Source organism: Aphelocoma coerulescens, chromosome 1A, assembly GCF_041296385.1.
Source record: "Aphelocoma coerulescens isolate FSJ_1873_10779 chromosome 1A, UR_Acoe_1.0, whole genome shotgun sequence".
Classification (NCBI taxonomy): domain Eukaryota; kingdom Metazoa; phylum Chordata; class Aves; order Passeriformes; family Corvidae; genus Aphelocoma; species Aphelocoma coerulescens.
Window position 1 is genome coordinate 30473079 of NC_091014.1, and position 26982 is coordinate 30500060.

Sequence of the window (26982 nt, forward strand, 5' to 3'; positions counted from 1 at the left end):
TTTTTAGTAGCCTTCACTCACTCTCAGGCATTTTGTTACTTACTGGCGTTGCAGGATTTGGGATGCAATCTTAATGGTTTGTGTTTCTGCTAAGGTTTGAGCATATGTTCACAGGACCACTTAAGCTTTTTACTTCCTTTTTCTGTCTAATGCTTTTCTCTTTTACGTTAGTTAAGTCTTAAGATTCTTCACCTCTATTTTTGAATAATAGAAACTAGTTTTAGTCATCTTCAGTTTTCAAATCCTATTAAAAAAAAAGAAAATTATAAATCTGTTCCATAATACTGGATTCAAATAATGCTGTAAAAGGAAATTACTACATCTTCTATCTAAACTTCTTGGAGTTGGGGTCTGTTTTCGTTGGAGTAGGAATACTGTCTTGATTTCTGTTTTAGAGGGAAGTTTATACAATTTCAGTACTTCAGTGTGATTTTTCATGTTACTAGAAATCCTCTAATCACACGTTTGCTTTTGTTATACAATAGTTGCCGTAGCTCCTTTAATAATAGACCTGTGGCCCTGAATGCTTCAAGAGTTCTTCCTGACAGCATTTTTTTTTGTTGATGCCTATGTACCCTTGATTTTGTTACTTTTATCCTTTCCCAGAAGACAAGTCACATTTTCATTGTGGATTTTTCTTGCTTTCTGGTGTTATAAATACCACACACACAAATTTCTTCTCAGTGGATGGGCAGGTAAAGGTTATCTGACATCATTACCTTTACACAGTTAAGGCTGTGTCACAGGGTTTTATCATGCCACGTTATTTACATGTTTAAAATTCGTATTTCTGTATCTGTTAAGATTGTAGCAATAATACTTCACTAATAGTCTTGATGAGCAGATTCATATCTAACTGATGACTGTATTTGGGCTTTTGGGTTTTTTTCCTCACACTGAGGTTTTTTATTTTGCTCTCAAAACTGAATATATTGTTTGGATTTCTTTAAGGCTGGATCTTCAGCTCCATTATACATCAAACAAACAGAGGAAACAGAAGCAAATCTAACAGATAGTACAGAATTATACGAGGACAGCCAGCTTCTTGGTCGTTCAAAAGCAATTGCAACTAAGACAAAGGAGATTGAACAGGTGAGTCTTCTTGGCATTTTGTCACTAATACAGTAATGGTTTGCTCTGCTAAAATTACCTTGATTTATTTTTTCCTCCTCCTTGGAGTGTAGTAGGAATGTAATTTGATTTTTCAAGATGATGTGATAACATCTCCAACAGTTTAATTCTGAAGAACATGGCATTTATCTGCACATGGAAATTAATGGTAGTTTTCTGCAACTTATATGCAACAACTGCTGTTTTGCAAGCTAAGACAATGACTGTCTCATAATTCTAGTGGCCTTTGTTCTGTTGCCTGTGAGGCCATTTCCTGAGCTGCAACACTGTTCCTTTTTACTGACACTTGAAAAACAGCTTTTTACTCAGTTGTTTTTTGTTTTGGTTTTTTTTTCCTTCTATTAATATTGGCTTTGCATAATCATGTTCATGGTGGGCACGGCTTTCTGTGTGTGCTGGGATGGAGCTTACCAGAGCATGCTGTAATATGAGAGCCGTGATGCAGTTGATTTATCCCCATGTGTCTGATCACAGGGTTATGTACAGCCTAAAAGAGCTAGTACCAAATGCATAAACTTAGGGCTTTTTAGAAATGACAGACTGAAAAGAAATGCACAGGCTAGAAACAGATTTTTAAAAAATAGCAGTTGTGATTAGTTAGCCTGATGCTGGTGAATCTATGATTGATTAAATTTCCCTAGGCCCAAAAGACAGGGTTTTAATGAAAACAGATGAAAATTCGGTCAAAAAACCTAAATATTGTTTTCCATATGATCTAATGCTATTGTGTTTGGTAGAGTTTGCACTTAATTCTAGGGAAATCTAGATTATGTTCTGTAAAATGGAATACTTTTAGGAACTTAGTTCAGAAAAGCCTGAGGAATAACTTAGATTTGAATTTTGCAGAACCAGTTTCTCCTGTTGTTAGTTTGAATATTGAAGCTGTCAGCTTCTGCAGAATTTAAATGAGATTCTAGGATGATGCTAGAATTATTTTCGCAACTGAACAAGATGCTTATTTTCTTATAAACCAGATACTATGAATTTGTTAAGAGTTAGCCAAGATATTTATTTAATCATTGAAAATTAAGACTGGAAAATGATCTGTATTTTTTTCACATAAATATTTAAAATTAACTTCTCGATTGGCAATTAAATTTTTTGATTTTTAAAAAAATGTTGTGATAGACCAGATTATTTTCATAATCATCGTGAATATCATAATGAATCATTGTAATGAAATACCGTGAATCTTCCTACTGTATATGGAAGCAGTCTCTCTGTAGAAATTTGTATGCTATTTTGTTTGAGTTATCAGCATCTAAAGTAAATTTATTTTCACATTTAAATCTTTAAAGGGAACGGTAAGCTAGTACATTTATAAGAAAGCTTTTTCATAATTTAGTTCTGATTATTTGTCTTGAAGACGCAAGTAATAGCAGAAAAATTATTTGGTTCTGTGGACTTATTTTCAGGTAAATCTCATTCAAGTGTTTAATGTAGTATTTCTGGAATGTAATTTTGTTACTGAAATAAAATGCTTATTGCGAAGACTTATGCTGCAAGAATGGTGAAGCTGTAATCTTTCTGCAAAGCAAGATTTTCAAAAGGTTGTTTTTCAGTATGCACTGGACAGCTATTAAGGTATTTAAAATAGATAAGAAATGAAGTCAGGGCATGTGCCACTGGGTATGTGTTAAAGAATTGGTGGGGCCCAGCTAGTGTTTGAGGAAGTGAGTTTGACCCATTGAACCTCTTCTGTCTCCTTAGTTTTTCTTTGTCTTGGAGCACCAGATGTAGTGATGTTTCCCTTTTGGTTCATATTTATTCTCAACCTGATTGCCAAGTATTTCTTGGCTGTTCCAGACTCCTGGTAAAGCCTTCTTTGCTTTGCCCTCTCCATATCCATTTGTCTCCAAAGCTCTAACCAGGATAAGGAGCAAAATTTTCCAAGTATGTACTTTTACTTCATAGGATGGTACTATTTCAGGAAAACCCAGAGGCAAAAAGCTGTGCTGACAGAACATGCATGGTGCTGCAATGAGCAAATCCATTGCTGTGCAGCAGAGAAACAGGCAGTCTGATGCCCTGGGGAGGAGGGAGGTGGCAGCTTGTGATATAGTCTGTTATTTCTCTTAAGAAAAACAAGCAAAAATATCCCTTGAGCATTTGAATGAAATATTCATGCAGGTGTTCTGTTTTAAATTAGTTCATCTCAGTATCTTGTGTATCGCTCATATCACTCTATTGTAAAGTTGCCTCTGCCTTTTCTCTAAGGTACAATAACACAGTTGCCAATTGCAGAATTTTAAATGAAGCATGATTGTAAATTATCACCCTGGCTCATCAAGAAATTATTTGGATATTATTTATTTGATAAATTTATTTGTAAAATCATGTCATTTGAAGAAAAATTAAGTTATTTGTGTGCTGATGATGACAGGGCAAAATGTGTCAAAGCAAGGGCTAGTTGTTGTTTGCTATATAGTGACTATCTTTTAGGAGTCTGCAGTTGCTTTGCAAATATTAACTGAAGCTGACATAAAGAGAGGAAACCAGAAGTTCTCCTCATGGGTAAAGGCTTGGAAAAATCCAGACACTGTTTAAACAGAGCCAAGAATTATCTATGTCACTCCCAAACTAGAAAAACTTTGAAGTATGTATTTCATTTGATGTGTGCCAGTATTACTGGGAAAGGAAGGATATGGTTGCAGATGCACAGATGCTTGAAAACATTCCTGAACTGGGACTGCAGATCCTGGGCATTTTTGGTCTCGTCTGAAACAACAGGCATAGTGACATTATTGTGGAAACATCTAGGTTGCATGGGACTTACCTGAGCAAATCTCTGTGAAACAGGGCCTTAGATCAGGTCATTCAGGGCTCTATCAAACTGAGCCCTGCATATTTCCAGTGAAGGAGGCTCTGCTGTCTTCCTGGACAGCCTGTTTCAGTGTTTCATTGCTCTGTGTCTTGAGCTCAGCTGCCTTCACATTCCAGAACATGGTTTCTTTCCAACAAGGACATGGTTTCTGCTCGCTGCTTCTCTTGACAGCTTCCTGTCTCCATTCTTGAACTGCAAAATCCCAGCTCCTTGGTGTGGTCCCCCGCTCCACTGAGACTGGGCTCTGTTGCTCTCAGGGAAGGGTTGATTTCCTAGAACCCTCTGGCTCTGCCACTTTATGGTTGGAAGAATAAGGTTTTTTCCTGGCACTTTTGCCTGGCAGGTACTGTGGAAACTGTTCCTTCCATCCAGGTGCAGTCTTTTCAGTCTTTGTACTTCTGCACTGAATGGAAATTCTGCAGCGTTAATGTGTATATCTTATTTTAATATATCCCATGATGTGTTTTTTAATGTTCTGTCTGTAATAAAAAGCTTTGGAGAGTTTTTAAAAATTAAAATTGTGAGATAATTAGCTTTCTGGGTTGGGATGTTTTTTGATTGTTTGGTTGGGTTTTTTTGAAGTTAGGTGTTTCCTTAGACCTTTGAACATGCATTTTCCTCTTTTCTTTACTCTTACAATTTTGAAATAAGGTATTAAATGTTGTCTGAACATTTGTCTCTGAGCATGGTGAAGTAGAACCCCATTAAAGAGATGCTTAAAAGATTGGTCTGGTTACTTGAAAACAGCATAGCAGTGTATTTTGCCATCTGCATGTCAAGATCAATGAATGTCTGTAGTTTCCTAATGTAACCATTTCATGCACTTTTAAAATATTTTTGCATTTAATAGCATGCATTATGCATTAAGGTATTATTTTTGGAGTTGTTTAGTTTCTGGTTTTATATAATTAAGGATCACCTTATGCTTTTAGCATGTAATGTGCTGAAGTGTGGTGGTTTTTTTTGGAAGTGATGACAAATATGTCCCTGGTGTTAAATTCATAATTTGAGCTATTCAGCATCAGTGTTGCACAAAAGGCTATCTCTTTGTTCTTCCTTCATGAGCATGAGTAGCAGGGATTCTTGAAATGTCTTATCTTGTCTAGACATCGAGTCTGCAACACTGTGTTAATTAGTCCCTTATTATGTGTCCACGTTTCTTACAAGTTGCATATTCAAGTTGGAGTGACATGGATTACCTCTGAAAATCTATTCTTTTCTGAAGACAAATTTTACCAAATGACAATTTTACCAAGTACCCTCCTTGATTCTGGCAAAAAATCAAACCTCTGAGTTTCTGAATGAGATTTGACACTGAACCCTCAGTTTGGCTAGTACCACAGAGTTCTGGCATCTAGGAATTAATTAAGCACAGGAATTAATACATTCATGCATGCTTTTTTATTCTTAATAGAATCATTGGCCAACTGTGTGCTTTCAGTTCGCCAATGTTTTTAAGTGTTCAGCAGAACAATATTTTTTTAATGTTTAAACATTTAGATTAATTGCTGTTCTAACTGATTAGTTGATGGTCTAAATTAGTATTGCTTGTTAAGAGTCCTCAGTAGTATTAATGAACTGTTACCCTAATGGGACAGCCTTCTTGCTGGAAGATGCTTAAAATTAGAGATGTTTCTAAAGCTTGTGTTTGAAACTTCATAGCTATGGTGCATAGAAAGAAGGAAAAATGGGGGTGTGGCTGGGTCAACAGGCTGTTGACCAGATCTGCTATCTAGCTAATTTTCTTCTTTAGAATTCTCTGACCTAGAAGTTACAATTAAGTAAGAAAAACAGATTTTAGCAGTTACAGTGTGTGTGTAGTTTGAGAATAAATGTTTCTTGTTCCCCTTCTTTGTCCTACCTGCTGTTCTGGTAAGATCTATATAGCAACAGCTGAATTGTCTTTGTGTGTACCTAACACTTGTTAATGGGACTCTCTTCTCTGGAGGTACTGCTCTGAGAGAAGACTGACCTCTCACAAAGTGATACTTTACATTGAAAGGACTTTGTTAAAAAAATTTTGGTTTTAATATCAACAAAACACAAACAAAATTATACATGCATTTCTGTCATAATAAAATAGCTGTAGTTTGTTTAGTGTATGGGAGTTTGCTGTATGACTTCCTTCTGGCCCCCAACCCCTCCTGCTTCCTTTGCTAGTTTTGTTTTGCTTCAATCAGAACTATTTTACAGTTCTTCAACAGTATAAAGGTGAAAGAGGATGTAAATATGAAGTAGCTTCTGCATCATGGCTAGGGATAAGCTCATGGTAAATATATTGGAAAAGTTTTGTAAGTCTTGGATGTGACAGATCAAGTGTCTTAAGTTTTAGCAGTTGTAGTAAAATAAGTAAATTAATAAATTGGAGTAATGGGAATCCAGGAAGGAATGAAGGAGGATGTCAGAGCTGGCCTTGGATGTACCTTTTCTTTTGAAAAGCTCACTTCAGCTGAGCCAGGGAAACTGGTTACTATTCCTTAGATTAGCTTGTTGGTCTGCTTGTGCTGTTGCTCATTTCAGGCAAAATTATCTAGGTTAGAAAAAATCCCCTAATTAAAATAGAAGTTAAGAAGTAGGTGAGCTAAGCGAAGCTGAAGGAACTGGAACAGTAGCTAAAAACACATTAAAGGATTATTTCTGATTGTGGATGAGGTCAGACATGCTTTGTTTCTGACAGGAGTAGATGAGGCAAGAGTAACAGGCTAGATGAGAGTAAAAGATGGGGAATCTATAGATTTTCTCTCCCTCTTTGCTTTGCTGTTGTCCTTCAAACCTTCTGTGCTTAATACCCAGTGACAAGGCCTTAACGATGGGCTCATCATCATCAGTCTAATTTGGCTGGTAGCATAGTATGTATCATGCCTCCTCTGAGCTTATGTTTATTTTACTTAAATGTAATTAAGTGTGTTAATTTATTTTTTCCTAATCAAGAAAACAGTTGTGTCAGGTTTTGTTATTTTGCCTTAAGCTTCTCAGAAAAATAACTTTTACTTAATTAGATCATCTGCTTATGATCTTCTTTCATCCTTTTGTGGTTTATTAGTTTCCTTATATCAGTATCCCTCTCCTTACATCTAAAGTCAAGTGATCTATTTCTTTTTACATGTTCTTAGACACATTTTCTTTCATACTAATTCTGACCTGCTAATTTCTCTACTATCTTTTAGTATTTATTCTAGACTTCCTTTTTACCATTACAAAATCAAATCAGTCGCGTTGTTATGCTTATTCAATCTTTATATTTCACACTTGCCTGAAGTCTTTTTTTTGTGCTGGGGTCCTTCAATTTTGCAAATATGACCTATTTGTTAGAAATTCGTGTTTTCATGTTTATGAAACTACAAAATGGAGAATATAAAAGCTTTTGGTCAGTTTCTTCATTGTCTCTTTTATTCTCCTTACAAATACATTTGTTTAAAGCAGGATACTTGTAAAAGGACATGAAAACTTCAGCTACTTTCCTCTTCTTGTGTTTGGGCCACCATGCTTTAGAAGTTGTAATCCTTCACTTTCCATTTGTTCAGCTGTGTTCTATTCCCTTTCTGTGGACAGGAATGGGTTATTTGGTGTGCACTGCTGTGTTCATAATTACAAACTGCTGCATATGCAAAAGCAGTGCAACTCATTGTACTCAGCACCTGAAGGTATGGTTTAATAAGAAAATATATTACCACATTTCAGATTTTTGCCAGCAGCTTTTTTCATTGGAAAGCTGATAAAAAGTGCTAGTTATTTAATATGCAGTGCTTATAGGGAGATACTTTAAAGAGAATTTAATACCAGAAATGTATGCATCTATCCAGTAACAGTAGGGTATTTCTTAGAGAAGTTTGAATTAGATGTAACTCACCTTTAGCTTTCACCACTATCTATTGAAGATCATGTTTGCCTTATGTTTTTTAATATAAACAGTTTTAGACCTGTGCTGATCACGTTATTTTGAAGTTTCCAAATGCTGGGTATTCAGCCCATTGATAAATGTAGAGTTTTCGATGTAATGGCACTTCATTATGGCAGCTGGTGAGGGGTCAGTAGCTCTGACCGAGGAAGCTGTGACTGGTCCGGAGAGATGGTCCCAAAAGAGATCATCTTCCCGAGGCCCGGTGTCTTCCCTCAGCTGCTGGCTGGGAGGGCCTGTGCAGAGGCTGTCAGCTCTTTAGTGATTGTCAGCTCGTGATTCCAGCTCAGCTCTGCAGGGCAGCCTCCAGGCCAGACCAGGGAGAGAGAGACGAGAGGCTCATGTGGCTGTTCCGCACGAGGCAGCTTTATTGGTCCGGCGAAGGGGAGCCAGGGACGAGCATCTCTCTGCCCTCACAGGGGCAGGGGGCTGGCTTTATAGGGATACAGGGGGTGGGTGTCAGATGGTAAAGGCCAGGGGGCTACAAAGGATCTGCATAGGGTCTCCCAGAGGATTCTGGGTTTGTCTTCTTCTCGCCGTAACTGAAAAAGTGGCTGCCTTTCCAGGGCAGTTCTGCTGGGAGATTGAGCAACCTCCTTATCTCAGCAGACGGCCCTCCAAGGCAGTGGCTGGGTATACCCCACACTTCATTATGTGATCAAGCAGCACTGCAGACTGCAAGAGCTCAGAGGATTGTTTGCTTACGGACATTCTTAAAGGGCATTGTTTACAGGTGTTACAAGTTGGTGGCACATCTCTGGAAGACTTAAACAAGAGAGGGTTAGTAGTTAGGTACTTGATGAAATTGCTGGACTTAGTTGAAACCAAAAGACATGTGAAAAAGGACATGTTCAAATCTGAAAGACAAGATTGACTTCTTGGTCAGATAGAGTGAAAATCTAAGGAGTTATTAATTTAATAGCGTTTTTTCAATCAAAAGCTGGTGGTGATTGTTTGACTTAAAATGTCTGGTTCTGTTGTGAGAAACCAGAAGAACAAAAACAGGATGAAAGAAGACTTGGAAAGTATAATAGTGAGTGGGCTGGAAAGAAGAAAGATTAGTTTCAAGAGATGATGAGTGTCAACAGGATTGGAAAAGGTGTTAGGAAGAGAAGAAACTCACTAAAAATGTGTGGGCCATGATATATAATTAGGAATTAATTTTGAGAAATTGCCTACTGAAAAAACTGTCAGAAGTTGGATAAGCAGATAAGGATAAGCAGAATTGACACTGGCAAACCTCCTGAGAATGCTGAAGGATAAAACCAGAAATGGTGAATTGTCTGAGGCTTGATAAAGGCAGTAGTTTCTGTGGGAGTGAGGGTTAATGTTTTTGTGGGTTGGGGTTTTTTGTTTGTTTGTTGGGTTTGTTGGTTTTTTTGGTGGTGGGGTTTTGCTGTTGGTTTTAATAACTTGGGTTTAATTCAGAGGATAGAAAAATGCTTCTCTCCAACTTCGTCTCCATCTTACTCTTGCTTTAACAGAAGGGCATTGGTGGATTTAAGAAGTAGGTTAGCAATGGTGTTTTTATTTTTGAACTCTTTTAAGGATTAAAGATAAAATTATCTCTTAGTAGGCTCACTGCACCAAAGATTAAATTTTTAAGTATTTTTTTATTCTTACAACCTCCTGTCTCTTCAGCATTGTAACTAGGGAAACTTGCTGCTTCCTGCATTGAAACAGACTAAGAGCAAAATCAGTCCCATATACCTGGTAACTAGATCCAGAAATTTAAATTCCCTCAGAAATAGTCCAAGCTCAAAGAACTACTGTCTAGCATCTCTACCCCTGCACTCTGATTATGCATCAGCTCTATCAGTATCCCTGATACAGTCTGAGCATTGATCTTCTGAAAGACAGGAGTCCGAGTGGTGCTTAACACAAGATGTATATAGGCCAAACAGGGAGCAGTGTCATAAGGAAAAGTTTCATAAAACCATATACAATTATGGGATGGTGGTAACTGAGCAAACATGTGAAAACCCATGGAAAGTGGCAAATGAAATGTAGTGGCAGGAAGGTAGGTGACAGGAAGGACTTGATGTTTGTCATGGAAGCGGTTTCCATTTCTCCTGCCCTGACAAGTACTTTCAGGCCTCAGGAGGTTGAAATAGACTGCAACAGAAGAGTGTCACACACAAAATCTGTAGGTAGGGAAAATCTGCTGAAGTGTGAATGTACAGTTTTCTGGGGTTTTGTGTGTCTTTTACAGACTGTTTTTTCTACAACAGAAGCTTGTTTTGTAGATGACAGTTTTCCTAGTGCTTGTAGGTTAGTCTTCTAATTCATTTGTAATCTGATTTATGTACAACATTGACTCATGTATAAATATAGGATCGTCTGTGACCAAAGACACTTTGGTGACAGGTTGTGTTTGTCACCTGGTTCTTAAATTTATATGCTGTATCTCACCTAGCCTGATGTCTTCTTTCTTTTGGCAGTTGTTTAACTGAGTAGGTTAAACTCAATATGTTGTAAAGATGGGTAAATTATACCTATTCATTTTCTCTAACCTTTAAAATACTGGGTAATCTTATAGTTCTAAGAGGCATCAGAATTGGGAATTTTTCTGAAGTTTAATTTCCTAAGTGATATGGGGAAGAAATCTACAGTTGCATAAGTTGCTTATGCATGTGCTGCTTCTTTAAGTTAAGATTATGAGAACATTAGATTTTTATCTTGGGGTATAAATGACTAATGCACATCACCATTTATTGCTGACCCACAAAGGATCACTTTCCTGATTTGTTTGACTCTTGTTTGCATTGGTGTTGTCACTTGAGTCTTCAGTGGTTGTCTGGACATACTCTAGTATGGCTATCACAATGGCATGCTTCACAAAATAGGGCAGAAAAACAAGGGCCAAGATTTCCCCACAGGACAAAGTTTATGGTGTGCCTGTTTTACCTTGGTACTTTGACTTGGAAAGGCTAATAGAGTCGCTCATAGAGTCAGCCTGACTTGAAAGAAACACAGAAAGTGAATACTGACAAAATCGAGTGGGTCATGGGCTGTTTGTGGTTCTTTACCTTCTCATGCTTCTTGAGAAGAACTGTTCATACATTAATTTTCTGAACTATTGGACTTCAAGCTCTGAATGACAACAGTAACCTTTAATAGATGGGTTTGATACTGTTTCTCCAAGTTTTAATTTGTTTATTAGCAATCTTTCCTCTTCTCCTGACTTCAGATAGCTTAAATACTTGGTTTCATTACAACATGAAATGTTCTCCTTACGTGGGTACTGTGTGTGCTTACTTGACCATAATTACACCTCACAAGCAGTTCACCACTTTAGTATAGTAAATAATTTATATATTAACTTTTTTGGTCACGTGCTACCTAAGTAAAAAAAAACTCCACATAAGCATTTTTAAACACAAAATCATGAATAGATTAGGATATGCTGACACAAGTTTTTCAGTGATCATCTTCAGCTGGAAATTTGCCCATTTTGCTATGTTTCTTCTTCACTTGGGTTCCTGGAGAAACTATCTTGTGCAATCGTAGAGTATCTGTGCTGTGTATCTTTCCACTCTATTGTTTGATTTCAGCTAAATTCAATTTAGGCATAAATCAAGATGATTAGTTGTTACAAGCTTTATGAAAATAGGCAGTAACAGAAACTGTATGAGTTCCAGTTGAGACTATATTATGATTGCATCCCATTAGACATCAAGAAGTCCCCGTAAGCAAATGCTGCCATCAAAACCAACCTGTACCACTGCAGACTTCAGCTGCACATTACAAAGAGTTTGGTGGCAACCATAGTTCGAAGAATTTCGTCCCTGTATTGTACTGTTCCCTATGCTGGCACAATAGTCTTTGTGGGGCCTGACCATGAATCAGATCAAGAGAAAGAAAGAAAAATTTGCAGACACTTACTTTACTAATTCTCTTAAGTTCAGTGTGCTTCCTTAAGTGTGTCTGCTGCTACAAGTGAGTAGCCACCCTGTGTTGTGTTGAGCTACTACTGTTTCTGAACATTCAGTGTCTTGAAAGTACTGCTTTAGACAGTTATTTAATCATCAGGCAGAAATCATTGAGAATTAACTCGCTTGGAAGCGCTAGTGCATCACTAGACGCCTTCAGAACAGCCTCTTTCAACTGGCCTGTTGGAGCCGAACTTTGATTTAGTTGTGAAATAAGCTGACCCCTAAGTTCTTGGAGCTATTTCTAGCTGAGGAATGAGGTGACCTCTGAATTGGAGGGTGGAGGAAATCTGGAAGAGATGAAAGGATTTGTGGTGACAGGAGAGGTAGGGTTAGTAACCGAGTGTGGGAAGCAATGAACAAGGGTGGGACTGGACTTGCAGTTGAAAAAAAAAAAGAGATTTTTGCCAAGATCAGGAACTGCAGCCAAGAGGGTGGGGGAAGGAATGAGATGGGGAACATGGGTGGAGATGGGAATTAATTCCAGAGAAGCTCTAAAGCCCATGGGCAACTGCAGTGGAGTTTCTCCCTGGCTGGAGGGTGGAGACACTACATCATGCAAGACAACCCTCTGCTATTTCTGGTGCCAGAAACAAGTGGGGAGAAGGCAGGTGCTTCCAGCTTGGTGTCTTCCTCTCTGGATGCCCTCGAGGCATCTGCAGGAAGCTACAATTGTAAGGCAGGAAATGCGGCGTTCCTGCATCAAGTACCTGAAATTGCTTACTAAAAAATTTGATAAACATGCCATTCATGGGTGTTCTTTTGTCTCTTTCGTTCAGTTTACTCTGTTTGTCATCAACTAGGATGTAAATGTAATGTAACTTAATGTAAAAATGAGGTTTTAATGAAATTATTAATCTGCTTACCCAAGTATAGGTGTAGCCATAACTCAAAAATGCCCTGATTAATTTTTTTTAATGCCTTTCATAGTTTTTGTCAAATGTACTCTTAGGCATAGCTACAGCTCACTGTACAATTTTCCTTTTTCTTATGTTGATATGGAAGGAGGTTTCTTGCAACTATGTTTTTGCTTAAATCAGAAGCAAAGATAAGCAAGTAGTTATATGGTCTCTCATGACCCAGATAAGTTACTAAAAACCAGTGTGCTTTAGGAGTGTTCCTTTCTACTTTAAGTAGGATGGACTTTTTGCTACCCAGAAAAGCATATACCATTATAATGAGCTGGCTCTGAAGCCTTTTAATGTGTGTAGGCATTACTCGTGTCACAGTAAGCAGGCAGAGCAGCGATCCCAAAGAGAAGTGTCTCATCTACTGTAAAGGTTGTTCTAAGTATTCCTAATAAAACATATGTGCATATTGCTGAGGAGTTATATTGAGATATGCAGAGGTCTGTTGGGGATAAAGTGCTGAGCTTGGTTTTGTCTGTTGTGGATCAACTAAGATTTTAAAAGAGGCAAGGACATTTAGCATGTTACCCAAGTATAAACACTCAGTGTCTGGTGTCAGGTAAGGTTTTATGGGTGTAAGGATAAAAACTTTCTTTGGTATGTTTGCAGTTGATTTCCCTGTGTATCACTCAGCAGGTAGGTGTAACTAGTAAGCAAGTAGTTTTTTACCATGCTCCTTAAAGCTGTTGTATTACATATTGTATTAAAGCTCTGAGAGAACATGTGTGCATATGTACATAATATATATTGTGGGCAGTGTTTCTGTTCTTTAGATAATGTTTCCATGCAGTTATGGAGCGTACTTTTGTTTGTATTTTCCTGTTTCATAGAATGCATGAAATGTAAATGCATTTCTGTCACAAGGTGATACAAAGATGTTCACATAATTCAATTGACTCAAAATGGATTTCAGTGAATTTTTGATTTTTTGGGCTGCTAGGGTTATATGAGAGCTTGAGTAAATACTTGCTAAGGGAATGGGGAGGACTCAGATAAAATTATGGGAGAGGTGCAGGTAGTCAGAGGTAGTAGTGCTTCCTTTGTTAGGTATTTATTGGCCAACTGCAGGGTCTTTGGAACAAGAAGAGTGATTTGGCTTTGTCCACAGTGCAATTTTCTGAGCAGTGATGAACTAAGGAGAACAAAGAAAAGAGGTAAATAAGTGAAAAAGATTAATGCTAAGTTAAAGTAATATGAAGAGAGTAAATTGATTATGTTAAGACTAAGCAATAGTTCTAAAATCAGGTTTAGGTGCATTGCAACCAATAAATGGAAAGCCTTAGTTGTGTTTTCTTCATCAAGAGTGTAAACTGTTGACTTTCCCTAGAGAAGGCAACTTTTTTTTTCCCTTGAACAGTTGCTGTTATTATTTTACATGGTCCATGGTACTCTGAAATACATAAATAAATAATTCTTGTTTAGTATGTAAATTCTTTGTGTATACTTATCCTTGAAATAGCAAAATTCCTTACCAGCTGATTTAAAAATAGAAAGTTTGTAATGTTTAAACCTTTATGGGATTTTAAGGAAAAAAAAAGCCCACTGGACTTTCTAATTTAAATGAGAAAATGTCATTCATTTTCATTGTTGTTTTTTATTTAATTTGGCTTGCTCTGTTCTGAATAATTAAATATTTTTTTCCTAATTTAATTCTGATTCCAGACAGTACAGTTCATTCTTTATTAGCATGAGCTGTTTGGGAATTTTTTTATCTTGGGGTGTTTTTGGTTTTTTTTTTTTTTTTTTTTTTGTGGGGTTGTTGTTATTTTTTGTGGGGTTTTTTGCTGGTGTTGGGGGGGAGGTTGTGTTTTGTTTTGTTGTTGTTTTTTGTGATTTTTTGTTTGGTTTTGTTTTTTGGCTTTTTTCTTTGAATTCTGGAAGGCTGTGTGAAGGAAGCAATGCCTTATTTTTCAGGATGTGTTTGTACGAATAACCTCTGTGTATTCTGTATCTTTGAGAACGCGTGGTAATTTTGTATGAAGTAAGGTTAAAAGGTAAATGGTATGGTACTGTTTCTTTTGGCTGTTGCATTGAAGTGTTTGACCTTTAGCAACCTGTCTTTATCTTAGGCAGTAAACTGTTTAGTTCTGCTTATCAAAAGAGACTTCACTGCTCTCTTTCCATGCTGTTCTCATCCAAAACACACTGTATCAATCCATTATCAGCAGACTTTATCAGCAGCAGCTATTATTCTGTTTAGAGATTCAGCATAAAAAGTTTGTTGTAACAGTACATTTTATTCTGTAAATATTTTCATTTGTACTTCAGTGGTTTCCAGTTTCATTATCTAGTTTAGATCTTTTGTATTACCTCCTTATTACCTTACTCTTTCCCCCAGTTTTAGCTGTTTGACCTGAAATTACTTAGTTTGGTGTTGCTGTAAAGTGAGTTATTTTAGGCTATTCACACTATATCCTATGTATGTCTAAAGGTAAGGTTAAAATGGCAAAGTAAGTATCTTTGCAGATTTTTGACAGATTTTCTATTTATTTGGGGATCCCTTCAAATCATAGACATGGTGGTGGTAATTTGAAATTTCATGAAGTGTTTAGTTAAATAACTCCCCCATACCTTCAGTTGTCTGTGTGGTTTACCAGAGTGAAGTTCTACACATTGAAGTATTGGCCAGAGGCAGAATTTGCTGTATCTCTGAAGTGACTATAATTCATAATGCTGCTGGTGATACTCAATGAATCTGTAACCTGGAGGAAGTTGTCAGAGTTTGAGGCAGCTGCTGGTTTGTTCTAGCTTTTTTTTTTTCATTGACTTTTTAATTTACATGATGCTTTACTGCTGTTACTGGTAAACAAATACTGGTACCATAGTCAGCCTCCCTGTTTATAGTTAAATAGGATATTTCAAGAAGTAAATCCAAGAAGACTGAGCCTAGACTGCTAGTATCCTTGTGTCAGTATTAGTGTGTCCAGCAGGGCCAGGGCAGTGATTGTCCCCCTGTACTGGGCACCAGTACAGGGGCCAGCCCAGTTCTGGGCCCCTCACTACAACAAGGACATTGAGGTGCTGGAGCATGTCCAGAGAAGGGCAACGGAGCTGGTGAAGGGCCCGGAACACAAGTCTTACGAGGAGTGGCTGAGGGAGCTGGGGTTGTTCAGCCTGGAGAAAAGGAGGCTCAGGGGAGACCTTATCACTCTCTACAACTGCCTGGAAGGAGGTTGTAGCCAGATGGGGGTCAGTCTCTTCTCCCAGGCAGCAAGTGACAGGACAAGAGGATAAGGCTCTAGGTTGCACCAGGGAAGGTTTGAATTTGATATTAGGAAAAATTCACCAAAACAATTGCCAAACATTGGAACAGGGTGCCCAGTGGAGTGGCGGAATCAATATCCATGGTGGTATTTGAAAGATGTGTAGATATGGCACTTAGGAACAAGGTTTAGTGGTGCACTTGGCAGTGTTGTGTTTACAGCTGGACTCAATCTTAAAGGTCAACCTTAATGATTCTGTGATTCTGAGTTTTATTTCTTGGGTACTGGCTATATCTCTGTTATTTTTTGACTTGGTGGATTTGTTGCATCATGCTGCTAGCAAAATTTGTGGTGTCAGGGATTACAGAAAGCTGCCCTAAGCTGTCTGAAGAATACAGAGCTAAAGCTCTCAAAAACTGTCTCAAAAAGAAACCCCAACACAGAACAGTATTTGATGATCCCAGTTTCTTCTCCCTTTTTATAAGGACAGGCTGAAGCCAGATTCAAAAAGAATCAAAGCTTTTCAGTGGATGCCAGAATCTGAAGACAAGCAAACACTTCAAGAAGTCATGAGTGTGTATTCATGATATATGAATATCTTGCCAAGTTTGTTCCCAATCTGTCTTCTGTCAGTTCACCCACCCCATCAGACAACTTCTGGAAAATGTTCAGTGACACTGGATTGAATAGGGCAGACATTCCTTTAATGAGTTTGATAGGTAACAGTTCTTGTGCTGAAATGCTGCAGCCTTGCTTAACTATCTCATTAAGAAAAGCTTGTAAAGAAAAGCCAGTAGAAACACTGTAGAAAGCCAGTGTTCTTAGAAGATGTGTTCCAAGTACAAAATAGGCTTTTTTTTCCACAATGAAAAAGACCAGTGATTTCCAAGCCCTTTTGACCCAGCTGATCGCTGTGATTCTTCAATATTGCTTATGAGTGTAACCCAAACTTACAGAATAATTAATTCCAAGTACTATGGGATACAGTCAGTGGTATATCCACTCAGTAAATGAAGAACTTGTACTACATTCCCTTGCACCCACAGTTGATAATCGCTGCCCTAAGACATATGATTTACTAACCATAGAAGACTAATCTCTACTCCTTGTGACTTTCTCTTTAGGGAGAGACGTGCTTTCTGTTTTTACCAATTTTTGGATCAGATTTCTGCTTCCAAATTGACATGGAAATAACTAGAATTGTGGGAACAGATTCAGAAGGAGAGATAGTTTGTGTGTTGAATGCTAAAAACATAGGAGGAATGAACATATTTTCAGTAAGAAATGAGGCTTCATCATACAGGTTCTCTGACCTGCTCCAACCCCAGCCATTGTGCCAGCTTTATGTTCTGTTTCTGTATATATTTTCTATTTGACTGAAGTTACATACTTAGATATGCAGACATTTAAACAGAGATCCTGTGTGCTTTGTCTGTCTGGATTAGGTGGAAGTTCAGTGTGTGTTTCCAGATAAGCTCAAGGTGGACACACTAGTGTAAAGCTATAGATAAATGTCCTCTTTAGATGTTATCCATAGCTGCTCATCACTTTCTCACCCAGGATAGGAGATTCCGCCCTGCAGCCCAGATGATATCCTAGCATGTGACCTAATCAGACTGGTTTTGCCTAAGAATTCATTTTAGAAGTACTCCTGTATATTACTGGTTCACACAAACAAGTGGGGTGATGGTTTCTGGCGTAGGGATGCTGACAGCTGGGAAGCGGGAATAGCCTTTTCACCCATCACAGCTGCATGTGGAAAAAGATACCTATCCACAAGCTAAGGAAAGATTAGAGAAGTCCTCCAAAATAATTTACTTTTAAATTTATTTGGTTTTACATTTGAAATGAGTACTTAAAAGAAATGATGAGTGACTATTTCAAGGGTAAAGGCAGGACAGTAACTTGGACATGAAAAAAATTTGATTCATTATTGAGGTACTAATAAAACTGATTTGTGAGGCTAATATAATGTGTGAAGTAATTCTAAACCTTCAGAAGCAGTAAGGTTAAACATAAACTAAGCCATAAAATGTTGGTAATCGAAGTAATTGTTTTTCTTCTTGCAGCTGTTGCTTTTCTGAAAAGCTGTCCATTACATACAGTAGTTTACTTGTTTTATGTAGTATTTTCTTTATGCTGCATGTGTGATGAAAAAACCTACCCTTTGGCATGCAATGTCAAACTTGCCTTAGCGTATTTTTAACCATTAAAGAAAAAAAAATTTAAGTTGCTCTTTATCTAGTGATGGGAAGGAAATTTTCTCATATAAGGACTGGTTCTTAAACTCATAGATCCACCAGTTTTGAGTTTGTATTAGCAATGCTGCTGCCAGTTAATTGTGTAACTGATCTGCTCAGAGTTACTCTTAATTGGAAAGAAAGGGTTTTTTTTTAGTTATTTCTTTCTATTGCTGCTTATTTTCATTGTGCAATTGGAGAAAATACAGACAATCCACACCTCAGGATAAAATGCTGTCTTGCCCGTTAACAAAAATGAGCCCACTTAATGCAGAATGTTGTTGAATCTGAGAATATTTGTAGCTGAGGATATTTGTTGAAAGTGGGACAACTTTTGTTGAGGGAAACTGAGTCATCACAAGTCAGTTTTCGGTAAAATCAAATGCATAATTTTTGATCTTGACTTCAACACAGTTGATCTGTGTGGATTTTGAACTACTGTACATTTCCTACGAAATATTTGTGTGGTTTGATAACAAGAAAGATTAGTTTGCCATTTTATTGTTGCTGTTAAAATATATAGCCCATTCTGCTGAAGCTTAAATGAATATCACTTTCCTTTATGGTCAGTGGACGTAACTGAAAATTATTTAAAGCATTTTTAACAAGAGAATTAACATAGAGTCTTTTGTAGATAAACTTCACCCTTCCTGTTTTGGATGGAGCAATAACTTTACCGTGGAGCAGATTTAGGAAGTGGCTTTCCATCAATTCAGTATTTTATAAATAAAAAGTTGTAGGGTGAGGCCCTTCCTTTGGCATAAGGCTGATTATTTCCTGTTTGATCCTGAGCTAGTGTATTTCAGGTAATGGGAGTTTTCTAGCATCTGTTGGAGAGAAGAATTTTTAAGATTTTGTTTTCATTTATGCTCCTACAAAAATACAGTTTCTATGTTTGCGTATTATTATAGAACAAAGAGAAATTATCAGATATATAAATAGTTGCCCTTTTACAACTTTTGGACTTGGCTGCACAGTTGTTTGTACCAGGGCATTCTTAAACACACAGCTGGGTATTCTTATACACGAGCTGAAAAGATGTCATTGACACGTCTTCAAGAGATCATCAGTACTTTCAGCGAGGTTTAGAAACTTCTGAATTGTTATTGCAATGGGTTTTTTGGATTTCAGGTTTATCATCTCCTTGCACAGGGCACACACCTTCTGTACGAAGAACATGTAAGAGGCAAAATTTAGACTCATACTGCTGTTCTACCTAAGGAACACACAAGTTAATATATGAAGTAACACTACCCTCATCCAACACATCTGTTGTAAAGAAGCCTATGAAATCTAGGCCACACACAAACTGGTCTCCAAGGGCCTGTAGCTGGTGTTAGAATGCTGTTATTATGTGGTCTGATTGGTTTAGTAAAGAATTATCTCCAGTAAAACCATGTAACATAATAGTTCTTGCTCTCCCACGTGGGAGCTACTTCTGCTTGACTAAGCAAGGCATTTCTTGAAGAAGTAATGATACACTTGCTGTTGCCAAAATGTAACATTAAATGAAGTGTATCATCGTGTACATTTCTGTTGTGTACCAGTTCTTGTTCATTTAAACATTTGTGTCAAGTCTTCCACCTTAGTATTAAAAAAATATTAAACACATGGATTTCCTAGCAATATATTTAAAATAAATTCTTGCTTCTTATTGAAAACTCTTGTGTAGTAGTTTTAATGCAATGAGTAACTATTTGGAATTTGTAAGTTTTCATAAATTAAAACTCTTGTTTTCTAAATAGCACCAACTTCTGCTGTGTTGGTTCTGAATTATGCAGCCTTGCTCTACAGATCTGTCCTTGGGTAAACGGAGCTGTAAACACATATTGCCCTTGCTGAGGGACTTCACTTTTTATTGCTTTTTAATTATATTGTTCTTTAGGTCTCCTCAACAGTGCCATACAAAAGCTGTATGTCAATCTTTAGATTGCTCTATAAGCATTGTGGAAATGCACAAAAAGGTGTAATTTTTTGTTTGGATGGTGAAGGGAAGAAGAAGGGAGTTGAGGAGGTGTGGCGCCTCTCTACAGAGGTATGATTGTTGCTGAGGGGCCAAGCCCTGCACAGCAGAAGCCGTGGGCAGAGGAGGCTGACGTGGGCAGCCATGGAATGCTGCAGCCAGTCATGGGCTTTCTGAAGCAGTGGTGGGCTCCACCCCATTTCGAACCCCTTGGCTTCGCTGTAATTGCACAGGTGTCAAGAGGGGCATGGTATGAAGCAAAGCAGTATCTAGATGATGTCTTGAGCTTAAACTGGAGGTAATTGATTCACACAGGTAAATAATTCTGCCTGCATGTTTTCTTCCCAGTGCATGTAAAAGACCAGGGTTGTGTCTCAGGACCCAAGCCAACTCTTCAGGGTTTTCAGCCTTGAAAATGTGTTTGTAAACTCAGGAGAGTTGGCCACTGTTAACACAGACACCCACCCCTCAATTTTACAGAGCGCTTTTCATCTCTTTTCATACTAGGATTCTACTTTTAAATGGAGGGGAAGCCTTGTGATGGCATTGTTTCAGACTGCATTTCCTCTATCAGATTAGTTTAGTCAAAGGGATGAATGATGTTGTGATCTAGGAGCAGAGGGCTGTAAACCAGCTGAACAGAAACACTGTGGCTCCCAGCATCTGTCCCTGCTGTGCTCTGCTCACCTGCTGCCCCCACATGTTGCCAATCCTGGTCCTTGAGGACAAAGCAGACTTCAAATCTGAATTCCTGTCTCTTTTAAAGTGAGGGCTCTGTCAGCCTCTGTTCTACACAAGGGGCTTCCAGGAGACTTTTCTGTCAGATATTTAGATGCCAAAAATGGTGGGCTTACATTCTAAGTTGATTAAATCTATTGAAGTTCCTAAAAAGGAACTTGAAAGTTTCATTGGAAAGGGAGGAAGAACTGCATTTAAGTGCAAATAACTTTAATGTTTTGCATGTCTTCAGTAAGAAGCAAATTAACATGAAATTGTTCATTATTACATAATATGTTAAATAACTTGTTTCCTCCAATTTGCATTTCAATGAGTATCTAATTGGTCTATAAACACATTGATTAATGGGTGCAGAAAATATTACATGGTACAGGGCAAAATTGTTAGTGTGTTTTTAAGAAAGGAATAGAGTACACTTGTTGATATTTTATAATTTAAAATTGTATGCCATTGTAAACTGTATGCTATTGTAACCAAGCATTGAATTTGTTCTATGTTAATTTAGCTTTTTCTAACCATAAAAATTAGTTCATCTTGGTTGAAAATCAGTTTTAAATGTCTTGATCATGAAAATTGTCTGCAAGTGGTTTAATGACAGTTCTGAGCATTCTTTGCACTGTGGAGCTTTAAACTTATATTTTGTACTCATAACAGTATAATTATATTGCCACTGCAGTGATGAAAATTTCTCTGTACTCTTTCAGTAGAGGATTAACTTATTGTAGTTTGGAAGAGCAAATTTTGGGTAAGTTACTGAAATCAAATTTGCATGGTTGAAAAACATTCCAAGATAGCATATAAATAAATTAAAAAGAAGAGATATGGGGAGAGGTAGTAATTCCTTTTAAAAGATGTCTTCGACAGAGAATAAGCTGTGATAGTGGCAATTCAATGTTTAGTAGTTTCCCAATTTGCTTAAGCTTACATGCACAATTAAAATGCAAATTTGACTGCATATGCAATCAGCTTAGAGTTAGGTCTACATTATGAAATATTTCAGTATTGTTTTTAGTTAGGAGTAGAAGAAAAATTATACCTCATAGTCTGTCTCACCCGTGCTGGGAAAACCTGGCATAGATGTGGCTTGGTTAATCGAAGAGTGCTTTGTCAGACTTACTTTAGGTCTGCTGAGGAGGGGAAATAAGAAGCCAGTTTATACCACCAGAGGGCTATACCAACCCAGCTATCATGGCTTAGGTGAGGGAACAAAAGCTGTTATCTCTGTCCAGCATAGGGGGACTCTGGGGCATCACTGAATCAAGGGAAATTTCCAGCAGTTTTCTCATGGAGTGTCTGGAATGGACATGGTATAGCTTTCAAACTAGTGCTGTACTTTTGCTCTGCATGTTCATGCTCTGCCTTTGTGAGAAATCAAACTGCCAGTGAGCATGTTGCTTCTTTCCTCCTTGCATGGAGTATTTGATACTTGTGGGAAATATGCTCTTAGTAACTGAAAAGCTCCTGTCTTCTGAAAGATAATATATTAAATGAGTCCTTGCATGAATCACAGATGCAAAATTGTGATTGCTGGGCGTGTTGGGTCTTCTCAAAGTGAGTTAGTATCTAAAGGTTGCAGGCTATTTAACATGGCTTCTGAGCCACAACCCAGCTCCTTCCCCTGTGTTAACTGAGCCCTGGGGATCGCTGGCCCTTGGATGAGGAGCTGAGAGCAGGCATCTCTGAAGGTGAGTACTGACTCACAGGCACTGATGGTGGGCTGTGTGCATATGGTGCAGAGCTGCTCAGATAGCCTAGGCTTGCGTCGTGTTGCTCTGAAGGAGTTCTGGTGGAGGCGAGAGAGTGTTAGATGAATCTTGAAATGTATGGAATGCTAAGAATATTCAAAAAATCCAGGAAAGGCTGTGAGGAAAAGAGCAGGGTATTGGAAATTACAGATTAAATCATGGGCATCAATTTTACTTGCTAAATCATCCTATCCACCTAATGGATGTGGTCCTTACGATGTCTGCTGGTCCTGCTTGTCTTTGTGAGCAGAAGTACCGTACCCCTTCTGCACTGGAGTTTCCTCATCTCCTGCATGTAGCTGCTCAAGCCTGGCATATGCAAGTCCTTAGATGAATTCTACTGAAGAGGCTTTCATGTGTGCATGAAGCCAAGAGCATTCAAAAAAAGTGACATAGTGTCATATTCATTCAAAACCATATCTGGAAAGGAAAATGTTTTAATACCTGCATATAAACTAGAGCACATCCGTTAGAACAGTTCTCCCAGAAATGAGATGTGGAGATTCATGTGAGTCCTTTCTGAGACAGGAGAAATTTACATCTCCCGTTTGCTACTCAGTTCTACTTTCTACAAGCTGTGGACATGAGAGATACAGAGGCTAACTATCCTGGTGGGACCAGTCTTCCATAAAGTCATTCCAATCATCAGAGAACTTCTCTCTTGTCTCCCATTTCCTCAAAGCCTGTTTAGAACAGATTCTGTGGTTTTAGCTGTTCTGAGTCACCTTGAGAAGTTAAAAAACTTTCCTTTGCACAGACCATTGATCTAAGCTGGGGAAACTTGATGCATGGGTTGAAATAAGGCTTGTCCTCATCCCCTTTGAATACCATGTCTGCTCTTGCTGTTAAAATAAAGCTGGTTTTTGGCCAGGTATGCAAGACTTTGAGCTCAAGATTGCTCTTATAACTCTTCTGCAACCTATAGTCATTTGCATGGGAGGACATCTTAAGTTCTAGTTTTCGTTGTCACTACTGTTTATGTTGTCCAACAGCTCTGTTGCACAAAGTGCACATGCGGCTCTGGAACAGTTTTGGGGAAAACCATGGTGCTGTGCTAGTCAGAAAAAGAAAATTATATGGACTTTGTCAGTGAGTGGTAGGCATGTTGTCATGGTATTCCCTAGAAATGTATAATTTCACCTATCAGCAAAGCCATCCAATATGTTTTTCTTTGGTTTAAGCCTAAAACCATTTTTACATTATCACTGGAAGAGGGATATAGCACTCAAAGACATGAGCAGTCCCCATGTGCTTGCTTCTGCCCCTATTTCTTCCTGTTCAGAGGTTAACATTCCACAGCTGAGCTGGAAGAAGAGAGTGTGTGGTATCCATAATTTCTTTCATGTCAGTGTCATACATTATGTAACTTAGGACACTGTTGATGGCACTTTGAAGTTCACTGTGAAAACTTGGTGTAGATGAGGGAGTTCTCAAAAGTTTCATTCTGCCTGGGGAGTTCTAGGCAGAATAATCACCTCCAACCTGGGCAACTGACATCTCCATTTCTCTAACTAGGTCTGGAAGTAAGTGTCTTTCAGCTGTATTTAAACAGTTCTAAGCACAAGTTTTAGTTTAGCTTTCTCAAATAAATGAGGTGTCTTCACTAACATATTGCAGGTGCATCACAACTTTATATTTGCATCAAGTACTTACACAGAGAGTGGCACGGCAAAGGCCTTATCTCAGCTAAAGTCTCTATGTACTTATCATGTAACAATAAGAAGAGCTAAAATTCCATGAGAATAATATAAAAGTATGCATATTTGTGATCCTCTGACCTCACAGATGCTAGATATGCTGATTTTGGAAAACACTTCAAAGAACTTGAATTCAGCTTAAATACTTGTCATGCACAGAAAAAGCAAGACTGCATGTATATATAGCTATATAGAGCATGTGTATATAAAATAAATATATTCATGTATTGGAAGCAGAACAGCTGTTTCTACTTCTCCTTCATCTGCTTACTAAAGTTTTACATGCTCTTTCCATTATGCTGGTGCTGTAACTTAGGTCAGAAAATAAATGTATGCTAGGGCCTCGGTAAATGATCACCCTATGGCTCTAGCTGTTTTCAGGATTATCTGATTTATATGTCAGACAGAATAATCAGTTCACTGGTATCATTCCCTTTCTTGTTTTTAATTTTAAAAACTTCTTTCCCCACACATGGAATCATTTTCACGTTTTAGTTCCAGATGTTTACAGATGAGCTTTCCATGGTCTGAGCTCAAAATCAGTATCAGCTGGAATTTTAAAGATAGGGTTCTTTTCATACCTTGTTGGGTCACAAGTTCTTCCAGTATTTTTCTCCAACAGAACTCTTTTTGCTTGGTTGGAATATTTTCTGCAGTTTTCTTTCTTCCTCAAGCATCACATTCTCAGCTTATTTTTCAGAAATAGCCTCCATGTATTCTGATAGATGTTAATGCCATGCCACCATCCTCCTCTTTCAAGAGCTTTCAGTGCTTTCACAAATTTTTCAAATAGTTGATTGTACCATTAAGCTGTAATTAACGTATTCTGTATTGATACTCTTGTAATTGATAATCTCAATTTCCTTCTGTAAAGCATAGTAATTTATCTCTGAAAGTTGGTAGTTGTGTCTTGGCTTCAGGTATAGACTGGTTTGTGAAGTTTTCACTTTAAGACCATGGCTCACAGCTCTTTCAGTTGTGCTGATGCATCTGGTTTTAGAATTGAATCACTGAATCACATTACTTGGGGGGGGAAGTAATTTTAAAAGGGAGCATCTCAGTGATGCAATTTATGTTGCAGCTATACAAATAGATTTATCAGCACAATTGGGACGTTGCAGCTATACAAATAGATTTATCAGCACAATAGTGAAGGAGGCAGATTGTACCAGGAGGATCAGAATTAGCAGCTGGGGCAAAAAGATTGTAGAGAGAAAATTGCTCAATTATTGTTAGAGGAGCTGAGCTGTTTTCTTTGTTTTCTGTTGTTAAAACTGTCTTCTTGCTCCACGTTTGCCCTCTTCCCCTAATTTAGGTAAATTCTATTTTTTTTAAGTCTTTTGTCACAAAGTATTGAAAAGGTTCATCTCTTTGTGAAGGTGTTTAGTTTCGAGATTGTTGTGATGGCAGAGTGACTTCTGACTGCAGATGCAGTGACGACAATGGCTCTCTTGATTCTCTTCCATGTCTTCTTTTGTAAGAGTTTGGAAGAAAAATGTGCTTAGATCAAGCAAATACTTATATGCTAGGAGTCAGAGAATTTAATCTGGGTTAGTTCTTTGTGGTGTGTGGGAGAAGTAGCAGCACTATTTGCCATTAGTTTGAAGACCCATGAAAAGCAGAGCATTTCCTTCAGTTGTAGCCTCGGGTGCCTCCCCATGCAGAAGGCGGGGCAATGTATCTGTGTTGTCTCTTAGTGTCAGGGTCTTCTGGAGACTCACGGTTACTCTGTTTGTGTACCTGTGGAAGATCATTCACACATCCTTGGTCTGACCACTTTGTGATAAAATAGGTCAAACAGATATGCAATAAAAAAAAAAAATCAACTATTTTCCCCAACGCATAATGGCTTTGGGGAGAAAAACCATTTCAGAAATCATTCCGTGAAGGTGTGAGCAAGCATGTGCAAGTACTTGAAAGGTTAGCTTAAGCAAAATCCCATCTGTCATATGGCTAATCAGAGACAGCGATTTTTCCTGAGCTTTTTCTTTGGGAAGAGAGAAAAAAGTAATGCAGATTTTCTCTGTTTGAAGTTGTTTTACCAAGTACCATGTTTTACTTGCTGTGGAGCATGAGCTCTCAGAGTCTGGGTTTTGTGCTGTTATTTTATTACCAAAGAACTATAAACCCCTCTCTGAGAAAATGCCATGTGCATTTCCACACTTAAAAATGTTTAGCTCAAGTTTGGTTTGGGCTGCACTCTTCTTTTTGACTTGTTACTCTCCACTGAAGACTAGTGTCTGCCTAAAGGTTTTCTTTTGTTTGCCAACCAGTGTTTGAAAAGTGGGTCTGATTTTAAACTGTTTACCCAGAGTATGTTATTAAGCATATTGAAGGTATCATGATAATCATTGTGTTTCTAAGAATAGTTTGTGTTTGTTTAGTTTTGTGCAGAATGTTGGGATTTTTTTACTGTTTTTCTGACATCAATATGCTTGAGCTGACCTCAGACTGGTTCATATATGGGTTATTTTGGTGGGTTTTCATTGGGGGTGGGATGGGTGTGTTTTGTTCAGTTTTTTCTTTAATTTTTAGTAATGGGGAATTGCTTATATACAGTTGTACCATTTGTGTCCACAATACAGATAAATGTGAAAGGAAAGGGTTGCACATCTCTGTGAAAAAAATGTTCTAAGACAAGCAGACAATACTAAAATATAATCATACTTTGAAGAATATCAACATTTAGCTTTTTTTCCTCAA

At 37.9% G+C, this 26982-nt stretch overlaps 1 protein-coding gene across 3 annotated transcripts in view; it reads left to right on the forward strand.

Annotated features, from left to right (window-relative positions):
- The window catches only part of PPHLN1 (periphilin 1), a 66461-nt gene that overhangs the window by 34877 nt on the left and 4602 nt on the right, over nucleotides 1–26982 (forward strand). For all 3 annotated transcript variants that reach the window (XM_068997686.1, XM_068997678.1, XM_068997670.1), the window contains exon 9: nucleotides 952–1092. In XM_068997686.1, the coding sequence (XP_068853787.1) occupies nucleotides 952–1092 (141 nt within the window). The remainder of the gene's footprint in view (nucleotides 1–951; nucleotides 1093–26982) is intronic.